The following is a 24,591-nucleotide window of genomic DNA, read 5'->3' on the forward strand; positions in this document are numbered from 1 at the left end:
CCGTTGGAGTCTCAGTTGCCATAGAGACCATTAAATACAGCTGGAAGGCTAATCAACTAGTGGATGGGATTTTTGACAAAATGGGACCCTCGTGTGACCATTTTCATTGGGTGTGGGGTGACCACCACAAATGGACATTTGTTTAAAAAGGCCGGGGTCTGTCAGCTTGGTAATGCGTGCTTTGTGACATGGCACATTATCCATTTGAAGAAGGGTACATTGTGGCTATAAAGGAATGGGCATGGTCAGCGTCAATGCTTTGGCATGCTGTGGCATTGCTCAGTTGGCATCAAGGGACCTTATGTGTGACACGAAAACATTCCCCACACCATTACACCATGACTGCCAGCCTGCATCATGGTCACAAGGCGGGATGAATCCATGGATTTGTGCTGTTTACACCAAATTCTTACCCTATCCTCTGCCCTTCTGCACCCCACTGTTGTAAACAGCTAATAATAATAATAATAATAATAATAATAATAATAATAATAATAATAATAATAATAATAATAATAATAATAAAAGCTGTTGATCATTGGTTGCCTTTCTGTGAGCTGAGCAAGCCTGCCCATTCTCCTGTTTTTACCCACAGAGCTGCATCTCAATGGATGTTGCTTCTTCATTAATGCTATATAAGTTGGTTTTTATATACCGTGAGCTCCACAATGTTTTGGACAAAGACATATTTTTCTCGATTTGGCTCTGTAGATTTCTGAACTGCTTAAATATTTGCATACTGCTGCCCCCTCTGAATTCTTAGCCAAATTAAAACAGCTCCAGCTCCATCCCAGTCTGCATTGCCTCATGACATGGCTTTTTACTTCTGTACCCTATTGTGCAATCTTCATTTTTTAATTTAAAATTTTTTTTCTATATTTTTTTAACTTAAGATATTTTAATCGTGAGGTGGCTGATTTGCTGGCTGGTATAAGAGGTAGGTTGTGTTCCTACCTTCTCTTTGCATGACAGTCTCATAGTTGGGCACATAGTGCTAAGTGAGGCATAGTTTAATGCCAAACTCTCGGTGCTGTATAGGTATGGGGGCATGCCCCCGCCAAGGCGTAACTTGGCGGGATGGCATACCTGCCATCCCAATATTAGAACAAGCATATTAGAACAAGCATTTAACAAGTGTTAAATAACTGAAATCTTTTGTGTTCATTACAATGTCATCGTAATGAGTAATCACAGGCAAGTGTCCTTAAGTAGACATTGACCTAAAGTAAGCATTATTTATATATTCTAATATATATATATATATATATATATATATATATATATATATATATATATAACAATTTTATTGAATATGCTTGCATACGATGAATGTAGATTTTATCTTTTTATTCAAACCAAAAACGGAAGCGAGGCTGTATTTTATGGCGCCTTCACGGGTGTCCATTGACGGCATGCGCCGCGCAGAGTCATATTGTATCGAGAGCAGTACAGTCAGAAGTTGTCTCAGCTATTTTAGCCCATCCGTTTGATTTAAAGATTAAACCACGCGTCGCTATCTGATGCAATGCTCCTGATCAGTAAACGTGTGGCGGATGTAGCTGTATTCCATCGTCGACCGACAAGAGCTCAAGTCTACACAGCAGAAAAACGTATTTTAATGATAAAAAAAAAATTGTTTTCGCGTCGCCACGTTGCGAGCTACTCGTCTTTGTTGCTAGTGGCGACTACAGTCGGTTACAATGCTGCGACTTGAGGTCGACTAGGCTACATGAGATAAGGACTTTGGTAAATTACATCGGCTAGACTAATCGCTTTGGCCTGTGCGGGTGCATTTCTAATCGTAGTATTTTTCGAACCTTTCACGATGTACTGTTACAGTAACGTTGTGATTCGGCCGGCCTAACGGAGTGTTGTGTAATTTTACAGGTTCTTCGCCCAGTCGTATGCAGTATGAAGAACACGTCGTTATGAAACACTATTTCAAAATGATGACTGACATGATTGTGTTGTGTGCCACTTTGGCCATATCTCTTTCATTCTGGATCATTTCTATGACAGCCAGTACATATTACGGTGAGTCATTGCGACACTGCCTTCAAAATGTTGCTACAATTGATCATGTTTGCCGGTTAACGTTGAGCGCTACTTTGTATCGATAATGCAACGTATGAAATAGCAGAGCCGGCTAGTCTTCACCAGTGTTATTATATTACCTCTAACTCAAAGTAGAACTTTCCTTGGGTACTATTTGCGACAATGACAACTTTCATGGCTTTTAGTTGTCATGACGTTTCGCTGGAATACGAGTTTGTAACGGTACTACGTGCAGCAGGTTTGTGCAACACTGGAAGGTCACATGTTTTGATTTGTGTGGTTAATTAGCGCCTGATTGATCTGCTAAAGCAGTCGATTACAGTTAGCTCACCTGGTTTACTTTACATTACATTTTTTTTTACTTGATCTAAACTGGTTGCTGAGTTTAAGATAAAAACAAAAAGCAGTAAACCTTGCCTGTCCAGGACTAGGGTTGCAGACCCAGTCTTACTGCTCAATATTTTTAAAAATACATTTTGCAGGACTATTTCGCATTGTTAGATCCATATGCGTAATTAAATAGCGTTTTCCATTCCAGGCACTTTGCAGCCTGTTTCTCCATGGCGTTGGCTGTTTTCCATTCTGGTCCCCTTGAGTCTTGCCTCACATGGGTTGAAGCGCAAAAGTCTGGACTACAGTGGAGCACTGGGAGGTGAGCACAGCATCTTGCCCAAGAACACAGCACTAGTCTGTGCAGGCGGCCGGTTTGGTGCACTGGTTTTGTAGCCAGAGGGCTGGTTTGGTGTACTGGGTTTGTCGCCAGAGGGCTGGTTTGGTGTACTGGGTTTGTAGCCAGAGGGCTGGTTTGGTGTACTGGGTTTGTAGCCGGAGGGCTGGTTTGGTGTACTGGGTTTGTAGCCGGAAGGCTGGTTTGGTGTACTGGGTTTGTCGCCAGAGGGCTGGTTTGGTGTACTGGGTTTGTCGCCAGAGGGCTGGTTTGGTGTACTGGGTTTGTCGCCAGAGGGCTGGTTTGGTGTACTGGGTTTGTAGCCAGAGGGCTGGTTTGGTGTACTGGGTTTGTAGCCGGAGGGCTGGTTTGCTGTACTGGGTTTGTAGCCAGAGGGCTGGTTTGGTGTACTGGGTTTGTAGCCGGAGGGCTGGTTTGGTGTACTGGGTTTGTAGCCGGAAGGCTGGTTTGGTGTACTGGGTTTGTAGCCAGAGGGCTGGTTTGGTGTACTGGGTTTGTAGCCAGAGGGCTGGTTTGGTGTACTGTAAAACCCGGGACAGGTCTTTTTACTTCAGTCTGTGTTCCAGATTTGTAAGGGTTCCCAGTTTTACTTGGTGCGGTTATCCAGCTAACCCAGTAATCCTGCGTTGTGAAATATCCCTTCCAGTGTAGCACTGCCAGTACACTTGAGCCAGTTTTTAGGGAACTATGCAGTGGTATGAATAGGACAGTTATTAAATGTAAGTGGTTGCTGTAGACAGGAGAGTTTGTCCTTAGGGAGTAAGTTAGTGTTTAGCTAATGACAAATAGCCTGTGGGATTGGCCGTCAAAGGAAACTATCAGCGGTGTTCCGGGCTCCCTGGTGGACCAGCATGATTTGTTTTCCATACAGGCCAGTAAGCGATGCATTGCCAGAAAAAAAAAACCTGTTTTTGTTATTTTGCCGTGAAAGAAATAAGCACCAAAAAAAAAAAGCAATGGAGTTGCTTTTAGGTTGTCTGTCTGTCTGTGAGATGCGCATTGTGAGATGTGCCCAACTGGATGTTCCTGCTGGATTTGTTCTTCCTTCAGTCGTAAGCTCAGTTTGCAAGTCACCCCAGCGATAAAACTCTTTGCACCGCTAGATGTAACTTAATTGTTCTTGATATTTAAGTGTTTCTTTAGCTAAATATGCGCGGCATGTCGTGATTAATTAGTCTGCTTGTGTGTCTTTATTGCAGGAATGTTGGTTGGATTCGTTCTGACAATGGCCAACATGAGCTTCTTTGCCTCCTTGTTGACGTTTTTTCTCACCTCTTCCAAACTGACCAAGTGGAAGGGTGCAGTGAAGAAGAAGATGGATGCTGAATATAAGGAAGGTGATGTGTTCGTTACTTGACTGGTTGGCCTACAGCCCACCTTTACAGTGGGTGATTTTGACAATCCAAAATGGCCGACTGGAACCACCAGTGCTGCATTCTCACTGGCCACATTTGTGCCCAAACTGGTGTCATAGAAAAAATGGCTGTTTTACATTGAATTTTTTAAAACCCGCATCCCTTCTAGTGTCACTGGAGTTAAGCTAACCCCCGCTGCTTAAGTATTTGCATTTATCTTTGTGAATGGCTTGGAAAATACTGTAAAATACGGGCAAGGGGTTCAGTGTTAGATTAAATGCAGCAGTAGACCAACTGAATCTGCTCTTCCACTGCATGTGAAAGGAGTTGCATTCCTATGTGGTATCAAATACTACGTTCACACGATACAACTCTGCATTAATAAAATATGCAGTTAAATGTTGCAGTACACACTTTTAAAAAGAAAATTAACATATTTTTTCAGGGGGTTTGGCCTGTGGGGGGGAGGGGAGGGGGGGGGCAGTCCTAAGCTTGAGGGTTGGACCACTATTGCTTCCTGTTTCCTGTGCGTAGGGACCGTTGATCCTCTCCGTACGCTGGACTGAGTTTGCTTGCCTCTGGTTTTCCAGGGGGACAGAGAAACTGGATGCAGGTGTTCTGTAACGGTGGTGTCCCGACCGAACTGGCCCTCCTGTACATGATCGAGGTGGGCCCCGGGGAAATGCCGGTGGATTTCGGGAAGCAGTACACGGCCACCTGGATGTGCCTGTCCCTGCTGGGGGCGCTGTCCTGCAGCACGGGGGACACCTGGGCCTCCGAGGTGGGGCCCGTCCTCAGCAGGAGTCCGCCCCGCCTCATCACCACCTGGCAGGTGGTCCCTGCAGGTAGGGCCTGTTCTGTCTCACCTGCCAGGGGGGGGGGGGGGGGTGGGCGAGGCTCCTGATTGGTCCGACTCGGTTTTAGACCTGGCAGGTGGGTCCTGCAGGTATGGCCTGTTCTGTTTCACCAGCTGGGGGGGGTGGGGGTGAGGGTGGGGCCTTCTGATTGGTCCGGCGCTGTTTTAAATTCATTTATATTCATATTTATATTAGTCTATCAGGCTTTCAGCTGCTCCACTGGTATTTGGCATACTAAACGGGGTCGAATTTGAATCTAAACTGATGGTTCCCTTTCTGAATGCACAAGTCTGCACGGGGTTTACATTTGCTTTTCCTGTATTCCATCCATGGGAGTTCAGTCGATCCTCCTGTTTCCTTCCTCCAGACAGTTTTCCAAAAAAGACTCCGTGAGAGATTCCGCCATTTCAAAAGGAAAAAGGAATAGATAAAAAGTGTCGGCTGTTTGGTCCGAAAGTTGGCTCGTATCCCGTTGCAGTAATTTGCCGTGGTAACATGTTAAAGAATGTTCTGTGCGGTGAGTGTGTCCGAGCACAGCTATCTGCTGGCTGAGCCGGTATGTTTGTGCGGCTAGGCTGCAGGAGGGCCATTGGATCAGGAGTAGAGACTGTCGCTCTGATTGGTCACTCGTGCATTCCTGCTCCATGAAGACCCCGCCCACTCGGCTCGTTGCTCTGCTTCTCTCCCGTGCCATGTTTTGTAGTCTGGTGTGGGTGAATTTAGATGAGCTGAACTCATATCCACATAACAATAGTTCTGTTCATCAAATTTGCAGACGTGGAAGTTGTTGCTGGAAAATTCGCTATATAAATGCAGTCCATTTACTTTTATTTTAGTGCACCATTATGCTGAACTACCAAATTGAACCATCTGTATTTGAACTTTCATGCTTAAACATGTTTTTCCTTCTGATAAACGTGAAGTTAAGGTTGCCAGTTCTGCAGCAAACAGGACAGGAGTAATGTCCTCTTCCTTTCAGTATGTGTAATATAGAGGAAGGGTCAATGTCTCTGAATTTTTTACTAGGGGAGCAATGGGGGGGGGGGGGGGGGTGTTTTGTCGTGATAGTCTTTGTGTCGGGGGGGTGTGGGGGGAGCATGAGTCGTCCCAGATGGCATATCTGGAGTCCTACTCTGGATAAAACCGACTCATTATCAGGCTGATATCCTGCAGTCTGGGGAGGCCATTTTGAAGAAAACTGGTGAAATATCCGGAACACGGATCAGTCACATCAGTCAGTCACATTGCTGTTTGGAACCACAGACAGTACGCAGGCTGTTGCCTCTCAGGTGAAGTGCTTTGCTGGCGAGTTTAACCGGGCTTTGATGGCTGCTTCTTTTTTTTTTCCCTCTCACAGGCACAAATGGGGGGGTCACGCCGGTGGGCCTTGTAGCCAGCCTGCTGGGCGGGGTGACCGTGGGCGTGGCTTACTTCATCACCCAGCTCTTATTTGTGAAGGACCTGAGCCTGGCGGCTCCCCAGTGGCCAATCGTGGTGTACGGGGGCATGGCTGGCCTACTGGGGTCAATGCTGGACTCTGTTCTCGGGGCCATCATGCAGTACTCAGGTGCTGATATTTTGGATTTAAAGCTTGCACTCGCAGGGATGTAGTGCTGAATAGGAGGGTTAAAGTTCCCTTCTAGCCTTGAGCAAAGTACTCTCAAGTGCTCTTTCAATGTACAGTATAGGCTTGTATGTATTCGGTTCGATTTTTCAGGCGGACATGGTGAACGTGTGTTCTTCTGTTTCCTTCCAGGTTATGATGAAAGCATCGGGAAGGTTGTCAACTGTGAGTCAAAGACGGCTAAGTGGATTTGTGGGAAACCAATCCTGGACAACAACGCCGTCAATCTGTTCTCCTCCATCATAATTGCCTTGGTGCTGCCTGGACTGGCTTGGGGCCTCTGGCCTGGGCAGTGAAACGGACCTGAACTGGAAGGCCTGCGGATGACTCATCACATTGCCTTGCCTGTGTCAGCCGACTACGATTGGCAGTCTGCAGCGGTGGACAAAATTGGCTTTGAGCCACCCAGGGATGAGGCAGACGCACTGTATGAGTAGGCCGAAGTTCCCTGGGTTACCACAGCAACCACCAGCTGCTCCAGCTCTTTTAGCTTAGTGACGCGTCGGTTGTCCTCTGTTTACTGGTTTCTGTCGGTGAGCGATTCGACCCGAGCCCTCCTGTGGTAATGTGTGGCCCATGCCCACACTGCAGCTGCAGATCTCCTTGTGCTGGGTGAGGGTGGCACAGCAGCGAATTGAGAAGCACAGTTAGTGATTCTGAAACTTAAAGCCTGGTATAATTTTTCAAATTTCCAAAATACATAAGGTTCATGTTCGCATTGGCTCATGAGACTCTCTTAAAAAAAAAAGAATTTAAAAAAGTGACCATTTTTTGACCATCCAACCTCTGAAATAACTGTATGTAAAATCTAATTTTAATGATTCTGTAAAAAGCCAATAAATGTAGTGACATAACTCCAGGGTAAGTGTTCAGTTTGATATACCAAGCTTGCACAGCCAGTTGGGAGATTTATACTGAAGAGCATATTTATACACAGGCATCAGACTCTTTTCCGGGTGAGGGTGCTGCCGTACCTGCAGGAATTTTAGTTTCCACGTCTGTGGTACTGGGGTTATGTCATGTCCAGACCTGCTAATCATGGTTTGTGCATATTTGTGTGAAAGTGTAATTCCAGTGATACATATGTGATGTCATTTGATGTCTTTAATGTCTTAATTGCGATGAGCTGTATACTGTAACTCTCTCTTTGTTTCTTTCAAATGCACAATGTGACGCTCTCAGCAGTGTAATGACGAGTGGAAATTGCCGGACTTATGAATATGTTCCCATTTGACCACATGGTGGAGCTGTAAGAACCAAATCCCTTCAGCCTCCACGTCCCAATTAACCTTGATTTGGCACACAGGTCCTTCTCATCAAGAAGAATGGATTTGCCTCAAGGACCCATATCTTCTGCCATTTTTTATTTTTTAAAAAGACGAAAACACCATCTCATTAACCGCAAGTCTCACCGGGCCACTCCTTAAACGAGCTGGAAAGTTTTATGTGAAATAGATTAATGTACAGTGTGTGGCTAATTATGAAAAGGAGCTCTTCTTCTTCAGTATTGTTTCAGCCTCTCAAACAAGCACTGAGTCATGAAATGAATGTGTTTGGGCTTTAAGTTAATATGTGACCGGCACAAGTGATTTCATATTCTGCATTTTCAGTGTTAATAAAATACTGCGTAAAACCCCTCTGTACCTGATGTTGGCATGGAACTTCATATGTTGAAACTTTTTGCAAAATTACAAAGGAAAATTCTATTATTACATCAGAAAAATGGTCATTTGTGAATAAAGTGGTGTAAAGAACACAGGCAGTGGTCCACTGGGGCAAGCTAAATGGAAATAAATACAATACCATTTGACCACCTTCATGTCATGGTGAAATGTTTCTGTCTAGGTGAAAGTGGTCTCTTCCAGGATGACAATATTTGCAGCTGCATGGCACAAGTGGTCACCTGAATGGTTTGGTGACCATGAAAAAGGTATACCATGCCCAGGCACCCAATCCTTAACACTAATGGGAGATAGAGTGGTGGGCATTGCAGTTCCTGGGTTGTGGTGGCCCAGCACCATATTAGGACCCTATTAACCCTATGTTGGTGTTTCCTTTATTTTGGATATTACCCCATGCGCGACATTGAAACTTGACATCTTAGGAAACATGAACAGCTCCTGCACAAAGGACACTAATTGCCCATGGTAGAATATTAACAGGGAGTGGTTTTACTGTCCCACCTGTCCTTTGAAAAGAGGTCCAGAAGAGTTAACTGTGAACTGTAAACCTGGATCGACGGTATGTTATTATGCATCTACTGCACTACTTATACGCTTTATATTGCTAATGTAACTGAACGTGGGTTAAGAACTATTTCATTTTGTGTATGCATGCACGAGAAACCCAAACGTATGCTACGATGCGTTGACACATAGCACAGGTAATCTACAGCCTGCCCTGATTTGTTTACGTTTGTGGCGTTTCAAAATTAAAAGGCGTTATTTAAAAGATTATTTACATTTGAAAGAACAAAAGAATTTGCCTTGCACGGTTACTGGAATAACAAGTTTTCCAAAGGAATCTAAAAAATGCAGTCAACTCGGGCAGATTTGTTTCGTTGCGCAGTGAAAACAACGAACCTAAAATTCATATTTGAAAAACGTCACCTGCCTGGCACCACCTACTAACATTATTCGTACTGAGCGACGCGGCTAATTCTGTGCAGAGTAGTCTACAGTGCACACACCTCAACGTGACAGTGTTACAACTGACGACCAAATTAAGGTATGACTCCATATTTCAAACCCTGCGTTTTGTTGTGAGTCAAACAGATTAGCTGTTGTCTTTCTGTATTTTTCTGTTATCTTGCCACTTGTTGGCCAGAGTTTGTGACTGCATGACAACCTTGCTACGCAGTAATGTTACCTGTGACTAGCTGTAACATTGGTGTTTACGATTTTTACACTTGTATGGAAGCAAACTACACGGTGAAATGAGTCCAAGAGTTTACTTAACATTTCGCTGCGTATTAAGTTGTTACATAATGTTTAAGTACGTATGTATCCGTAATGTTATGTTCAAGCCACAACGTGCATTGATGTAGCTATTGCGATCATTGATTTAAGTTCTGCTGAATGAATGATCTTTTCTGTCTATTCACAGAAGATGAGTTCTGGAAAAACACTGCAGAACGCTGCCCAGGTCAACCAACTTTCGGCGACTCCAAGCTTAACAAAGAGAAAATATGTAAAAGAAAAGTAAGTAGGGAGTGGACTGAAAATGAATGGTAGAGTACACTGAGTGCAGTCTTAAAAACAACATCTTAAACCCTGTTTTAGCATCAGCCTATAATTTCTGGTCGGCCAAACGTATGTTCCTTTTATGCGCAGGACAACCGTTAGAAGCCCCACAGACAGCCTGCTCTCCCCATGCACACAACGGCTAATGAGGACGAGAGCTGCTAAAGACGCGTGAGTTACAGTCACTCTTATCATTTAATTCCTAATCCGACAAACTAAATGTGTGTCAATTTACCACATATGAGTGCTGACAGGCAGAATACATGTACTGCATGTTGTCCGGTAGTTTGTTGTTGTTTGGAAATTAGGCTTGTTAAAGCGTAGAGCTGGCTTGAATTTTGCTGCTCTGCCTATTGGCATAATGGTACTCCACTTAATATGAACTGTGCTGATATTTATTCTACTGTGTGTCAAGATGGTCGTTTATGTGAGTTCCTGAATAGATATAAAAAAGCAATACTCTGGGTAAGTGAACCTGCCAAGCAAATAAATAAATATAATTCCCCCCAAATATATCAAAATAACAAATTTGTCAGCTTTGCAATACATGTTAAAAAAAAAAAAAAAAAAAAAAAATTTAAATGAAGCAAATACTGTAAAATGGTTATAGACAGTGAGGAGGTTTCTCAAGATATTTTGATATTGGGTTTTTAATGCCTTAAGTTTCAATATACGGTCTACGTCTCTAAGATATAACACTTCTTTGTTTCTGCTGGCTAAAATGATTTACATGTGTCCATACTGAGGCTACACATTTACGCAATAACAGAGGAATGGCACCCCACCCAATCCTGTTCAGAGTCTGGAATTCTGTGCCCTTGAGTGGGCTGCCTCGGGGGTTGACTGTGCTCTTGTTTGGCATCCTGTTTTCTCTTTCTTTTTTTGTATAAATCAAAACAATTTTTTGATGAAAGAAAAGAATAGCGCACTGACTTACAGTACTCGCAATTCGTTAGGATTTAGATCTGGCATTTGCCATTGAAGTTTTGCACGAATTTCCAAATGTAACAAGGAATGATGATGGGACACTGGAAAAAATGTTTTGGCGTAAAAAGGCATGAACTTTGAAGAAAAAAAAAAAAAAAAAAACCAGTAGAGTGAGGGTAAAAGTAGATGAAAGAAAATTCCTTTGGCAGAAATGAAAAAATGTATTTCTGCTTTGTTACTTTGCAACACTGCCCACAAGGTTGCCAGCCGCCTTGCTGTTGGCACAGCGTGGATTGGATGCCAGCCTGTAGGGCCAATCTACACGCTAGAACAGAGCCTTAATAGGATGAGCTGCCCAGCTTATTATTATTAATATTATTTAGAAGCACCACATTCCTAACATTGTATAATAGACAAACACAGTGTCAGTCTTGCTTATGTTAATAACTCAAACACAACTGCTCCCAGATACTTACCTCATACCTTCATTCTTATGTGCTACCATTGCTCTCATAGGTTTTTTTTAGATGCACTTCTGTATAATATTGATAGGATACTGAACTGAACTTTTTTTTTTACAGGCAGTCAGAATTTCAGGTACCAGCGTTTAGTACAGAAGATAAGGAAAATGCTCCCTCATAAGTAAATGTGTGGGTAGAAGGCCGGCTTCTTCAACTGTCTACATTTTCCTGCGTTGTTCTGGCTGGACAAAGGGGCTTGCGGTCTGAGAGACAGCTGGGCTTGGATTATAATGCTCTATTGTATAATGTAATAAATATACTTGTGTGGTCATAACTGATCTCTGGTCCCTCAGAATAAGAAAACATACCAGATTTCATTAGGTGATGTATGCTTCTGTGTATCAAGTTCTAAAGAAGACCCGGGGATGCCATGATGTAGTAATTAGTGACAGGTTAAGAGTTGGTGTCTTGATGTGCTGTCTTAAATAAACTATAATTTGGGCCCATACACCATGGAGAATGAAGGACTGAACTTATCAGTGAGCTCTCCATAATCTCAAACAGAGGCTAGGATTCAAGCAGCATCTGTCCTTAAACTTGACCAAAAATTAAAAGCAGTATTTTATTCTTCACAGTTTGGCAAGGACAGCAATCACTAAGACCAACTTACTGAATTTATGACGAAAGTGGGTAACACTTGCGTTTACCCTTAAATCAAAGTTATGGACAAATGTTGATTGATACAGACCACAGTATTTGAAGATTATAATGAACCATGATTTACATGGTGTGTAAAACTGAATTACATGTGTATATATATATAGAGAGGGAGCATATGTTTAGAATACCGATGTGTACTACTGAAGGCTGCTTCCAAGTGAACTTGCTGCTTATGTGTTAGCTATGTTTCCCCTTTTGCACACTCTCTGAACTTAACAAAAAAGTTTGTCATGTTTATTTTTCTTTATGCATCCCTTTATGCAAATCAAATTTCTGCATGCAGGTGCACGGGTGTCATACTTAATTAATTGGCCGTCATATCAATCTTGCCTGCCAAAGTTTTTGGGAAAGGGGTGAGAATTTAGTAAGAGGCAGAAGAATAAAAATACGATGATGATGATGACGATGATGATGAAACAATAGGGGTCCTATGCACCCTTGGTGCTTGGCCCCCTAATGACAAATTCCCTGGAGAATAAATGTCAGTGTAGGCCAACATATACTATGCTAACCTAAGTAAGACATCTCTTGGTATTATCATCTGCAGGTACATAAAAATGTGTTATTCATGTTTATTTTTCCCTTAATAAATAAAATTTAAATTACACATAGTTCAGAGAACCTTTGTTTTGTTTATGTTTTTGGCGTTTCTTTGTGGTGCAGTGAATTTCATGGACATTACCGCGAAAAATGCCGTTTGTCTTTAGAAATCATAACCTGACCTTGAAATCTTGACCTTGCCGGTAGTTTAAGCAGCCAACAACCAAGAATTTACCTAACGGTATTTGTATTTGGGAATGACATATTGAATCCGTGGTTGTTTCACATAACACTGACATTTTGTGCGTTGAACTTTGCTATCATTCTACGTAATTTGGTATATCGTTGCATAATGAAGTGTTATTATGACAATAATGGTATTATTATGACAATGATTCCCCACTGAATATGATATATTTGTAACAGCCTACTTTTGTGCAGGAAGAGGGACAGGAAGATAAACAGTACGATTCCTTCAGTTATAATACTACCTGGCTTGTTGATGTTATTGGATTAATATCGTATCATTTGATCATATGTGCATTTTTATATTGTATACTGAGCCCACGCCTCTTTCATTGAGATGGTATCTTTTCTCCTCGCTTCCACCTCGCGCTTGACAATTATTGGAGTAGACTTGTTACGGTAGCTACACCAATCGGATACGAATACGAATTTGGGCAAGGAGAAAAACAACACTTTCTAAATCTGCCCCCAGTTCACATGATCACTGTAGGAGCGTGACGTTGAGGAGGAGACGCCATTAGACGGCGAGAAAGAGTCAGTGAGAATATTGTCAGCCAGCTGTCCGAGTCGTATTATTGACGTCGTTCGGAGGGATTACTTTCCCTGATTTGTCTTCGCATACATCAATTTTATCAATTGCATTAACTTATATGACCTGCATGCTACAATTCTAGCGGGCTACGTTTGTTCCTGAGGACGGATTTCGCGATGGCGGCCAGTGGAGCGGGAGGCGGTAGCAAAACCTTTTCTTTCAAGGTGGTTTTGTTGGGCGAGGGCTGTGTTGGGAAAACGTCACTTGTCCTGCGATATTGCGAAAACAAATTCAACGACAAACATATCACCACACTGCAGGTTTGTACTGTTGTATTTGTCCTTCTTACAGAGAAGAGAGGGTTAAACAAGTTGTTTATAACAAGGGCGAACCCTGTGCTACAACACACAGTCAGATATTATGACTGTTGCATGCCAGGGAAATGATACTCAAGTACCGTGGTGTATGCAGCTATCTACCGTGGCGTTAATTTGGTACTTGCTATGACGGCTAAGGTTAGCTCGCGTGCCAAACAGCGAGACGTCCAGTTTAAAATGACTAGTCTAACGCTAGCTAGCTAGTATGGTGTGCTGAGTCAGCGCGCACGGCTCATTTGGGTGTAGCTAGATAGTACTAGCTAGCTATGTTAGATCTGACAGGGAAGGGACAACGAAAGATGCAAGCGGTTGGATTTTCTGTCCATACCAACAAACAAAATACAGGGCGGTGGAATTCTGATTTCAGTGGGAATCGGCGGATTTTTCATGTGTCATAATTTAGCCATTTTACTCCCAACCCGAATTAATCATATTTCTGGAATAATTGCTTTGTAATGCATTGATGCCATTAGTGTCTCCAACGGAATACATTAGACTAGTGGACATCGTTCTTCACTTCAGTTTATCAATATCTTTTTTCTGTTTCCGCTACCATCTTTGGGTATGTACTGGGTTTACTTCCAGGTGCAAACGGTTCATTAGTTTTCATCACAGACTATGGTTTTCAGACGTCTGTCTTTTTCCTCTTCGACTGGCGGAAGGTGGTCGACTAGCCGGTGTTGGTTGTGAATGTATGGCTAGTTATCGCACTGAGTGCATATGCGTATGAGTGCTGGATCGATATTTAACGTTAACCTGTAAAACCCAATATGTCTACTCACATGTAGCATGTTTTGATTGCCATGTTAGCTATCTTACTACAATCAAATGTGCCAGACAGAACACAAAGTAATGTAAATAACGTATTGTGGCAGTGCTGTGTTTATTTGTCATACCATTACATTACCAAAGCCCTACGCATGTTTTTTTTAAACGTTTAGCAAGGTAACAAGGTAAAGGGTAAGCAGCTGATAGACAGGAAATGACACGCTTCATCTGTCTACCTCACTGGAGCAAAAGGCCACTTGGCTAACGCATACGACTGCGTCAAGGGATTGTCGTGATCATTTCAGGAAATTGGTAAAATATGTGTAAAATTACCTATATTACTCGCCAGTTATGGCCGTTGTCGTAATGTGATATATTTAAAAATGCTAGCTCTAAAGAACATTTATGTTATAATGTAATAATATTACACTAAACATTTTACTGAACTGTCTTACTAGCTACTTTTGTGGAGCTAGCTTGTGGACAAGCTTAGGTGAGTTAGGCGCTTAAAGGATAGCTATGGTGTTTTTGAATCCAGGCCTGTTTTCGGATAATCTTGAATAATCGTGTCCTGGAGACCAAAATTTCACCGACTGCTTAAAATTTTTTAGTTGCATCCTCAGACATACACAGGAGTATATTGGGGACAATTTTTTGCAGCCTTCAAAAAACCACGATAAACGTGCCTATCCTAGCTACGTTTGCATGAATTCAAAATTCCATTGACCTCAACAAGAACCTCAGGACCAAAAGATGCAAAACAGCCGCATAACAGTGACGATCCATCCAGCAACATTTTCACCCTAGGTTGGACATCCATTTCAAAATAAGAGTCAGTCTTCTGATCATGAGCTCACCACTGGAGTGTGTGGCCCTAAACCTCAATTTTGGTCTCATCAGACAGACGGTAACGCCAGGTTTTAATTTATGGGGACATTTATGGGGTCTTGGGTCTGTGGGTTGCAAAAAAGACTCGGATGTTTTATTGTCCAGGAGCCTCAGCCTTAGGATAGCCTATATAATACCATCAAAACTGTAGTTTTTAGGGCCCCTGCATGAATACGCATTGAAGGGAAAAATTCATTGCAAAATGATTTGGGTGTGTTGCAGCTGACACCTTTTCTGTTTTGGCTATTTTGATATGCACTGGTCCTCCTTTTTCGTTGAGGTCCTCTTATGGACAAATCTTGTAATATCGTCATTCCTTAAATTGTTGTTAACCATTGTCCCTTAGAAGCAGGCTGCTTTTAATTCTTTCCCAGATGTGTTTGTTCCCACATGGCTTTTGTGGGGGAATTAGAATCACGTGGCGATGTTTACCGTTCACCATTTTGTGGAGGATTTGACTCAAATCTAAACCTTGAGCCTAGCAAATTGCGCTGAGGTCAGTGAGAGGTTTTGAAGTTTGATGTTTTCGGAAAAACAGCCCCACATGACTTAAAAAAAAAAAAAAAAAAAAAATGTGCAACAAAGAGTTTTCAGTTAAACGTAGAAGAGCGGTGGATGCAGCTGAGGAGTTTTGTTTTAAAGAAGCAGAGTTATTTTTAAAAGACAGAAAATATATGCAGGTGGCAGGTGCACGCTCAATCTATTCAGCTCAATTTGCAAAGTTGCGGCTGAACAGATTCAGATTTTAGTATCAGTAGAGATCTAACTGTTAGGCCTTGCATTTTCTGTGTTATATAGATCATTCTTAATCACAGAGTTACATTATTTATCATTCAATATCTACCAAGCCTCCTGTTAATAGCACGCCTAGTAACTTTTGTTCAGAGTAATGTTTATGCTCTCAAAGTCTGGATTTCTGCCTTTTTTTTCTGTGCGGAAAGTGGTGCCTGGATTGTAATTAAAACTGCTCCAATAGATAGAAGATTGATTTTTATTAATTTTTTGTTCGTAGAAATAATGGGCATTTGCAACTGAAAGTGGAAGGGGAAGCGCATAGATGCATTGTCTGTCCCATTATTAGGAGAAGTGGACCTAATGTGACAGAAACGTTTGTACTCAGCTAGGTTGCTCATACCAAAAACACTATCACGCCATATTACTCGTGTATAAGCATTATGTACTCCGCAAACAGTGGTACTACAGCAATGATACCTTGACAAAAAGGAGAAAAAAAATACAGTAGTAGAAGTCAAAATGATAGTATATAGGCCTGAATGCATAGGACAGGCATTTTGGTACTCAGGATTTTGGTTTAAAATATGATTTAAAAAGCTATGAAGAGCAGGTAGAACTGAGAGTCATGTGACATGATGTCACAATTGACTGCTGGATGGGCTCTGCCCAACAGCTGCTCATACACTTTTCACCTTCAGATATCTGGCCACACACCTAAACTGTATAGCCTAGTGAATGTCGAATATTCATCCATATTTTACCTTGTATTCATCCTTATCGTTATTTATCTGTTACTGCTAATGATTGCGTCGTTGTGGCTTGCAAAAATTTGTCATCTTTGGTCCCTACAGTGTGGTTGCAGTTACTGTAAGTACAGTCAAGAAATTGCTGCAACTTAACGAGTTTGTATCAGTTTGGTGACTTGGACATTTTCACCTTTAGCAGGATATACTTCCAGTTTTTATCCCTAATACCTTCCTCAGGGGAGGTGCCGTTGGTGTCGTGTGGCCTGTGCATGCGCTGTGTTTTCCACGGCGGTGGCCAATGGGAGTCTCCCGTTACGTGACTTGTGTCTTCTGGGCCCTGCACACATTCAAATGCAGACAGGCGCGTGGTGTTCTCTCAGTCAGGTCCGCTTTGGGGGGGGGGCGGCAGGGGGGGGGGGGTAAGATGAGTCACAGCGGGGTTTCTCTGGACAAATAAATCTCCCTATTGTGCGAAAACATTAGTACAGCAGAAATGAAAAGGGAAACAAAAAAAAAAACAAAAACAATTCGGTTAGAATTCAACAGAAGTGCTCGCCAAGGGAAGGATATGCCCCGATTCTGTTCAGCAGAAAGGCTTTGCCTTGTAAACTGTTAATTCTTCTCAGACGCTTTTAATGTCCTTTATTTTCTGCTGAATTATTCCCTCTTATGTTGCATTACGAAATGGTTATGCACGCCGGAGGATAATGCCCCATGTTCCTGTCCCTGGACCTTTCGTCACTGAGAGCGGTTCCTGATTGTCCCCATTGAAGAGCGGTTCCCCCAAACAGACCCTCTGGCCAGTCCCCCAGGCCTGTCTGAGTCAGATAAGCACATTCCCTGATAGACCCACCTGATAAGAGTCTGCACAAAAATGGGACAGGGCAGCGGGCCATTGGCCTAACCAACCGGTTTCCTGAAACTGCAGTTGCTAATAACTCTCAGCATATTTGCATTGGGGGCTAGCTAAGGGGCATTGTTAGCGTACATTGGGCAGTGTTTGCGTACCCTGGGCAGTGTTAGCGTACCCTGGGCCGTGTTAGCGTACCCTGGGCCGTGTTAGCGTACCCTGGGCATTGTTAGCGTACCCTGGGCCATGTTAGCATACCCTGGGCAGTGTTAGCGTACCCTGGGCCGTGTTAGTGTACCCTGGGCATTGTTAGCGTACCCTGGGCCGCATTAGCGTACCCTGAGCCATGTTAGCTTACCCTGGGCAGTGTTAGCGTACCCTGGGCCGTGTTAGCGTAATCTGGGCAGTGTTAGTGTACCCTGGGCCGCGTTAGCGTACCCTGGGCCGTGTTAGCGTACCCTGGGCATTGTTAGCGTACCCTGGGCCGCGTTAGCGTACCCTGGGCCGCGTTAGCGTACCCTGGGCCGCGTTAGCGCAGAAGCACAGATGTCTCAGTACATCCTAGAGAGCGGAGAGGAGAGTGAATAGTGAAACACGGAAAATCTGGAACAACGCACAGAAGGTACACTAATCACATTACTGTCATCAAGATAGGACAAACTACGTTTTCTCCTTAAACTGAATAAATACATGCTTGTTTATTTTTAAACACAGAAAATAAAGAACCACAATACAGTCCTACATCTGCCCTTAGATCAAACTTATACGCCGTGTGCCAGTACAGTCCACTTGAAACCCGAAATGAACTCTCCTTATTTTGATTTTGAGTTTGATATTGCTGCAGTGTTTTGTGAACTTGGAGTGAATTGCCAAGTGTTCTGTTCCTGCCAACTGAACCTTTGAATAGTAAAAGAATAGTTTTACTTCGATTGTTTTGTGATTTGGCAGCTATTGTGTAGCAGTTTTTAATCTCAACTCCTTTGCATTAAAATCTTTTTTTGACGCACTCAGACCTGTAGAGAAACCCGGACAGCACGCTCTAGAAAACCCAAACTTACAATTTATTCCATGAATTGCAGAGCCACAGCCTTCATCAGTATGCTAAACGTGCTTAAAAACTATTAAAGAGGTCGGGCCACACAACAGGCACATGGATAAGCCATCATGTGACATACATTGGCTGCCTGAAAAACATTGGCATTTTAGCCTAATTAGATGTACAGTGGATGATTCAGTTTTACAGTATTGCTCTTGTCGGTTTCCCCTGTTTAACTTTAGTGCCAGTGATTATTGTGTCACAAACAAAATGTTGGGGTCAGATAATGTGGAAGTAAAAAAAAAAAAAAAAAAATATATATATATAAATGGGAAATAATATAATGAAATAAAAAATAAAGAACTCCAACATATGAAGGAAAAATTTAAATATATAACATTTACATAGATTCATGCTTTGCTCTAAGTGCTTACTCATCCCACATACATGTTATGCAGTTTTATAACAACATTCTCACTAAAAGGACTGGTTAGAGAATTCAGGTTTTAAACAATGAATCCACCAGGCTTATCACCGAAGGAGCAGCTCTTCTCCGTCTCCCCCCCCTGGTAAAGGTTTTACAACTTTAATCCCCTTAAAATGGAGTGAGCTCACATCATCACGCCTAAGTGAATTAAAGTGCCTCTCTACAGGAGATTTATCATTGTTTCTGACTTATGTTCACCGATTCTTGTTTTTTCTCGTGTTTAGTCTTCCCCCTCATACCCTATGCCGAAGGGACACTTAAAGAGATGTACTGTGGATTTAGTAACTCTACCGCTGGCATTTGATTTTTTACCTGAGTGGGGGGGGGCAAGTGAGCTACGCACACGGCTGTGGCACGTGAAGTTGCCGTCAGGTATGGAGGAAGGGAAATGTGTTTGGAAATACTGATCTTGACAAAATAATCCTCAAGGTTTTTCGATCCACGCAAACCAACTGTCCCAGTTACCAGCCGTCTTGTATTCTCTGTCTCCTTCATTTTGCATGATTTTGACCATTGGACTGAATGGCCTGTTCTCGTTGTTATGTTCTGTTATGTATTTCAAATGTTTAGAGTGCGGACTGTGGTTGTTTTACAGCCTCAGTTTAACTTCATTTTCAGGATGTCACACAAAATTCAAGCAGAAAACATTTTTCCTCAGCAGAAAGAGCCTTTCTTCTTGCTGCCATGCTGAAGAACAGAACGTTTCTTCCAGCGACCTCGTTTAGCCAATCGCTGAGTGCAAGGCCACAAGATAGTGGTTAGGATGACATGAGATGTGCTCCAATTTCATGCTGAAATCCCTTTTGTTAGCTTGTTTGTTTTGCTAAAAAGAAAAGGGAAAATAAATATAATGGCATTATGTGGAGTTCTTGCACATTGTTGAAAACGTTTCATCACTGCATCCAGTACTATATCCATGCTAGTCCTTTATCCAACCAGTTTCACTGAATTTCCGAAGAAACGGCATCTCTGGTGGTCTGTTTCCCTGGTATCTTTATCACAGACGATCAAAGCCATAGCCTCCATTTACAATTATAAATGTAGGATAAACTAGTTTTTCACTGTGTAAGTAAACCAGTGCAGGGTAAACCAGTTTTCAAGCTGTGATGCTTATCTGTATTTTTTTTGTCCCTTACAGGCATCCTTCCTTACAAAGAAGTTAAACATCGGAGGCAAAAGAGTGAATCTCGCAATATGGGTGAGCTTTCTTCTGCCGCTGCCTCCGGGTCTTCCCTAATTCTCCCTGTTCCGCAGCTGGCCGTTAATGGACGGACTGGGGCTGCTTGGGGAATTTTGGGACGGGGCTCCAGAGGGTCTTGTGACTGGCACAGTAACCTCCACCCAACCCCCCAGCAGTAACGTTTATTTTTTAAATTTTTTAAATTTTTTTAATGAAAGAGCCCTAAGGATTTGTCATGAGTTCAGTCATCAGTACAGTGCGAGGATGTTCTGAGTGATTGCTTAAGTGCAGTGTAATCGGAGGCCAAAAGAGTATTTATTTATTCGTTTACCGTCCTGTAGCAGATGGTAGATTAACGAATATGGGAAGTTATCAATGTTTTTTTTTTTTTTGTGGGATTCAATTCTCCTGAAAATTAAATTAGACTGATTTTAGTAATTTTTTTAAAGCACTCCTAATTTGGGTGCTCAGTCAGATCCCATCATCACCTCTGTCATTTTGGGAGAGTCTACACATGGCCTTGTGCATCATCCAATGCCACGTGAAGCTGTCTGTTGCTTTTGCCTCTGTAATTATGTTGGAGGACTTATACATGCAGCAAGCACACACAGACTGCAGGCCCTCAGGCCACCAGAGGGGGCGCTGTTGCGACACGAGGCGCAACACCTTCCTCCTATTTCCAGGGCCTGTGGCGCACTCCATATTGTCACTGTTCCAAAAGGGAATACCCTGCAATGGAAAGTGCCATCCATGACCCATAAAATAATTATGTTTTATATACCTGCTGCTCAAAGAATGAACCATTCTGTAGTTTCAGTCCTGACACTTATTCTCACTCTCTTTGACAAGGATTGCCCTCTTTTCTAAATCAGCGGTTTTGAACCATGGCCCTGCGGGGGCTCTCTGCGTATGCTGGTTTTTGTCCCAGCCTCGATTTTTAATCCCAGAATTTTGTAACAAGCCGTTAATTTTTCGTAATTAGGTGCTTTTCGTGTGTGGAGGGATTATGCAAAGCCACATTATGATGTAATCGCCGCTGTGCTCTGGTTGGAGCCCCCGCGGAGGTAACCGGCGCTGTTCTCCGTCTCTGTGCCGGTGCAGGACACGGCCGGGCAGGAGAGGTTCCACGCTCTGGGGCCCATCTACTACAGAGACTCCAACGGAGCCATTTTAGTGTATGATGTCACCGATGAGGACTCCTTCCAGAAGGTGGGAAAAATGAGAGAACCCTGAACCTGTGCTGAATGACAGGCTCTCTTTTCATAAGCCTCCTTTTATTATCTAATTATGGTATGCTGTATGTGCAAAGTATGTTGCTGCTTATCTCACTCCATACTATAACACGGGTAAAATTAGGAATGAGAAATAAATATTTTTATAGTCTTCTGCAATGATACGTTTAAACGATAAAGTTGATTTGGTTTGTGTTTTTTTTTCTTCCCCAGTTTAGGTCATTAAATTGTGTATGTTTTTTTGCCTTTTAGGTGAAAAACTGGGTGAAAGAATTAAGAAAAATGTTGGGAAATGAGATATGTTTATGTATAGTTGGTAAGTTCCTCCTTCTACCCAAATGCATCCCATTATTAAAATACTGACAGTATAATGATGTAGTACTGAAAAGTATCTTTCTTTACTAAAACAAATAATGCATCCATTTTCCCCCTGTGCTTGAATCACTGATAGTCACATGATGGGGGGGGGGGGGGGGGGGGGGGGGAAGCTGGTTCTCTGGGTGCTGCAGTCAAGTGACAAGCCTCGTTTTTCAGAACGTGGATTAGATCAGCTGCTCTGCTGTATTTTAAGAGGAAATGTTAAGAGAGATGCCATCAGCGATGCGACTTCCTGTCCAGAGAGAGATTGATACGGGCTCATCACATGAAAGAACCACGTCTTGCATTCCTGAGTTTGTCTTTGATGAAACTGACCTTCAGTAACGGATAAAAAAAACAAAAAGACTGCATTTTATTAACACCTATTCTTCATGGTCTTGATATAGGATCTTTCATTTGTTATTTTGATTATTCTTGGGATCTTAAAATATGATTTTTTTTTTTTTTTAAGTTTACTGTTTGAATAACCTTTCTTAGTCCTGTGAATCATGTGATTTCCTGAAATCTGCTGTCAGCTTTGGAATCTCATTGAATTGAGTCAAAAGTAATTGGATAATATCTTAAAATGTGAATTGAAAAGTTGCCGTAATCAGTGTGATGTGGGTGGAGGATAAAAATGCAGGAAAGAGAAAGGTTGTGAAAGATCCATGAGCCGAGTTTATTGCTAACGAGAAGGTGTGGATTTGGATGAGTCTGTGTCACTTGGTGCGTTCGGCTGGCGAAGTTCCACAGTTGAAATGAGTTCCTGTTCCACGCTTTCATTCAGTGCTCTCACTGCGTTTTGATATTTTCACTCTCGGTGGATATCAGATCAGATCAGATGGAAGGAGATCAACTTACATACTGGAACAGCAATTATGGTCCTGTCATATTCCCTTGGTTTTAAGCCACTATACATTTTTAATCATCGATAATAATACGTTATATTTTATGGAATCATTTTCTTTTTGAAATGGGACATAGCCAAATTAGCCAAATTGGCATGATCAGGGCAAATGTATGTATTCATGTTACTAATTCATTTTTTTAATTTTTATTTTTAGGTAACAAAATAGACCTGGAAAAGGATAGAAATGTTTCAGTGCAAGAAGCAGAACAGTATGTATGAATTTCTTAATTTAGTGCTTTTGTATGGCAGATATTTGAATATGAAACACCTTGAAACTCAGCATACATCCACGTTGTTTGTATATATTTACAATACAGTGTGCTTCTCAGTTCTTACTAAAAATGGTTCCAGTGTTCGAACAGAGGTGTTGAATTGAAGCCACAATTGAGGAGCTTGTCATTCTTTGGTTAATAATTTTTTTTTTTTTTTGCATCTTGTCTGGAGTGTATCGCAGTTCACTGAATGAATGAGGATTTCTACTCCACAGGTACGCAGAGTCCGTTGGGGCGAAACACTACCATACGTCGGCCAAATTAAACAAAGGAATCGAAGAGATGTTTCTGGACCTCTGTAAAAGTGAGTCGGCTTCTTTTAACGGTTGAGTTCTGAGATCTCTTCATGTAGCGTATGAGCTCTGTCGAGGTTCAGGGAAAGCCAGGTGTGTACGCACTCGGCGTGAGCTGATGGTCAGGGTGCTACGATGAGCCGAGGGGCTCCGGAACCCTGAACCGCGTTTTTAAACGTAATTATTATTATTATTAATGATTATTTTTATTATTACTCCGCAGGAATGATGGAAACGGCGCAGGCGGACGAGCGGGCGAGGGGCAACGGCGCCAGCCAATCGGGCGCGTCCAGGCGGGGGGTGCAGATCGTCGACGATGAGCCGCAGGCCGCCGCGGCGGGGGGGTGCTGCTCGTCTGCCTAGGAAACCGCCCCCCCCCCCCACCCAACCCAACCCAACACCCCCCCCCCCTCACCAGGACTGTGGAATCTGCCCTTCCTGTTCTCCAGCACCCCTCTTCTACTCAGACTGCCATTGCCTCCCCCCCCCCCCCCCCCACATTCGCCCCCCCCCCCCCCAGTCCACTCAGTTATCACGTCCTGCTCCATGGAATAATGATAATGCACTCAGCAGTATTCCCAAGTAATCCCATTTATGACACTGAAGGGACTCGTGGAGAGGAAGGCGGGGCACGAGGACAGAGGCGACCAGCGGAAAGCGGTTTGGTGTAGCTCTGCTTGCTTAGTGAGCGAGTTCCCACAACCTCCTAAATCCACATTTACCCCCTCCCCCCCCCCCCCCCCCCCACCGTTCCCCGTTTTTTTTATTCTTTGACTTTGGTAATGCACATGCTGTGTTGAATTCTGGAAAAGGCCTGATTATGTTTTACTTTAAAAAAGAGAGAAGATCTTTATTATTTAATAACTTATGTATATGTTCTGTGGAAATCAACAGTGCACATGTTTGAATCCTTTGTGTCCTTGGGAAACTGTGAAAGTTCTACAGCTCCAGCTTCTGTTTTAAATTTGCCAGATACTATTTTTGCAGTTTTTTTTTTTGCACTGGCCCATTAATACGAATGCTTTTGGCATACTGTACTTTTCCCTGTTTGCCAAGTCGGTATATAAATCAAAACAACAGCAAAAAAACGCAAATGGAAAAAAAAACAACAAAAAAAATACATTGTACAATACTTACTAAATATTTTATCTGCTTTTACAAGCTTCGGGGAATATACGCAGGTGTAGAAAAGTGTACATTAGTCTTCTTGTTA

General features: G+C 42.6%; 2 protein-coding genes and 1 long non-coding RNA gene across 7 annotated transcripts in view; all 3 read left to right on the forward strand.

Annotated features, from left to right (window-relative positions):
- Nucleotides 1-8,227, forward strand: part of LOC118231277 (transmembrane protein 19-like) — a 33,212-nt gene extending 24,985 nt beyond the window's left edge. Inside the window, exons 1-7 of one of the 5 annotated variants that reach the window (XM_035424942.1) lie at nt 1,457-1,610; nt 1,888-2,034; nt 2,594-2,707; nt 3,943-4,080; nt 4,689-4,943; nt 6,313-6,522; nt 6,712-8,227. In XM_035424942.1, coding sequence (XP_035280833.1) covers nt 1,526-1,610; nt 1,888-2,034; nt 2,594-2,707; nt 3,943-4,080; nt 4,689-4,943; nt 6,313-6,522; nt 6,712-6,875 — 1,113 coding nt within the window. In that variant the 5' untranslated portion in view covers nt 1,457-1,525 and the 3' untranslated portion in view covers nt 6,876-8,227. Of the gene's footprint in view, nt 1-1,456; nt 1,782-1,887; nt 2,035-2,593; nt 2,708-3,942; nt 4,081-4,688; nt 4,944-6,312; nt 6,523-6,711 lie in introns of those variants that run through there. The other 4 variants (XM_035424944.1, XM_035424946.1, XM_035424943.1 and 1 more) reach the window with 4 other exon arrangements.
- Nucleotides 8,228-9,017: 790 nt separating this feature from the next.
- On the forward strand, nt 9,018-12,540 carry LOC118231431. The gene is made up of 4 exons (XR_004766061.1): nt 9,018-9,306; nt 9,685-9,779; nt 9,912-9,992; nt 11,330-12,540. It is a non-coding gene; the product is annotated as an uncharacterized LOC118231431 (long non-coding RNA).
- Nucleotides 12,541-13,185: 645 nt separating this feature from the next.
- LOC118232509 (ras-related protein Rab-21) lies at nt 13,186-23,777 on the forward strand. Its single transcript, XM_035427562.1, has 7 exons — nt 13,186-13,567; nt 20,273-20,332; nt 21,416-21,523; nt 21,799-21,862; nt 22,968-23,022; nt 23,301-23,389; nt 23,602-23,777. The coding sequence occupies exons 1-7, from the start codon at nt 13,424-13,426 to the stop codon at nt 23,739-23,741; spliced, it is 660 nt and encodes a 219-aa protein (XP_035283453.1). The 5' UTR covers nt 13,186-13,423; the 3' UTR covers nt 23,742-23,777.
- The last annotated feature ends 814 nt before the right edge of the window (nt 23,778-24,591 follow it).

This window comes from Anguilla anguilla, chromosome 7 (genome assembly GCF_013347855.1).
Source record: "Anguilla anguilla isolate fAngAng1 chromosome 7, fAngAng1.pri, whole genome shotgun sequence".
In the NCBI taxonomy this organism is placed as follows: Eukaryota; Metazoa; Chordata; class Actinopteri; order Anguilliformes; family Anguillidae; genus Anguilla; species Anguilla anguilla.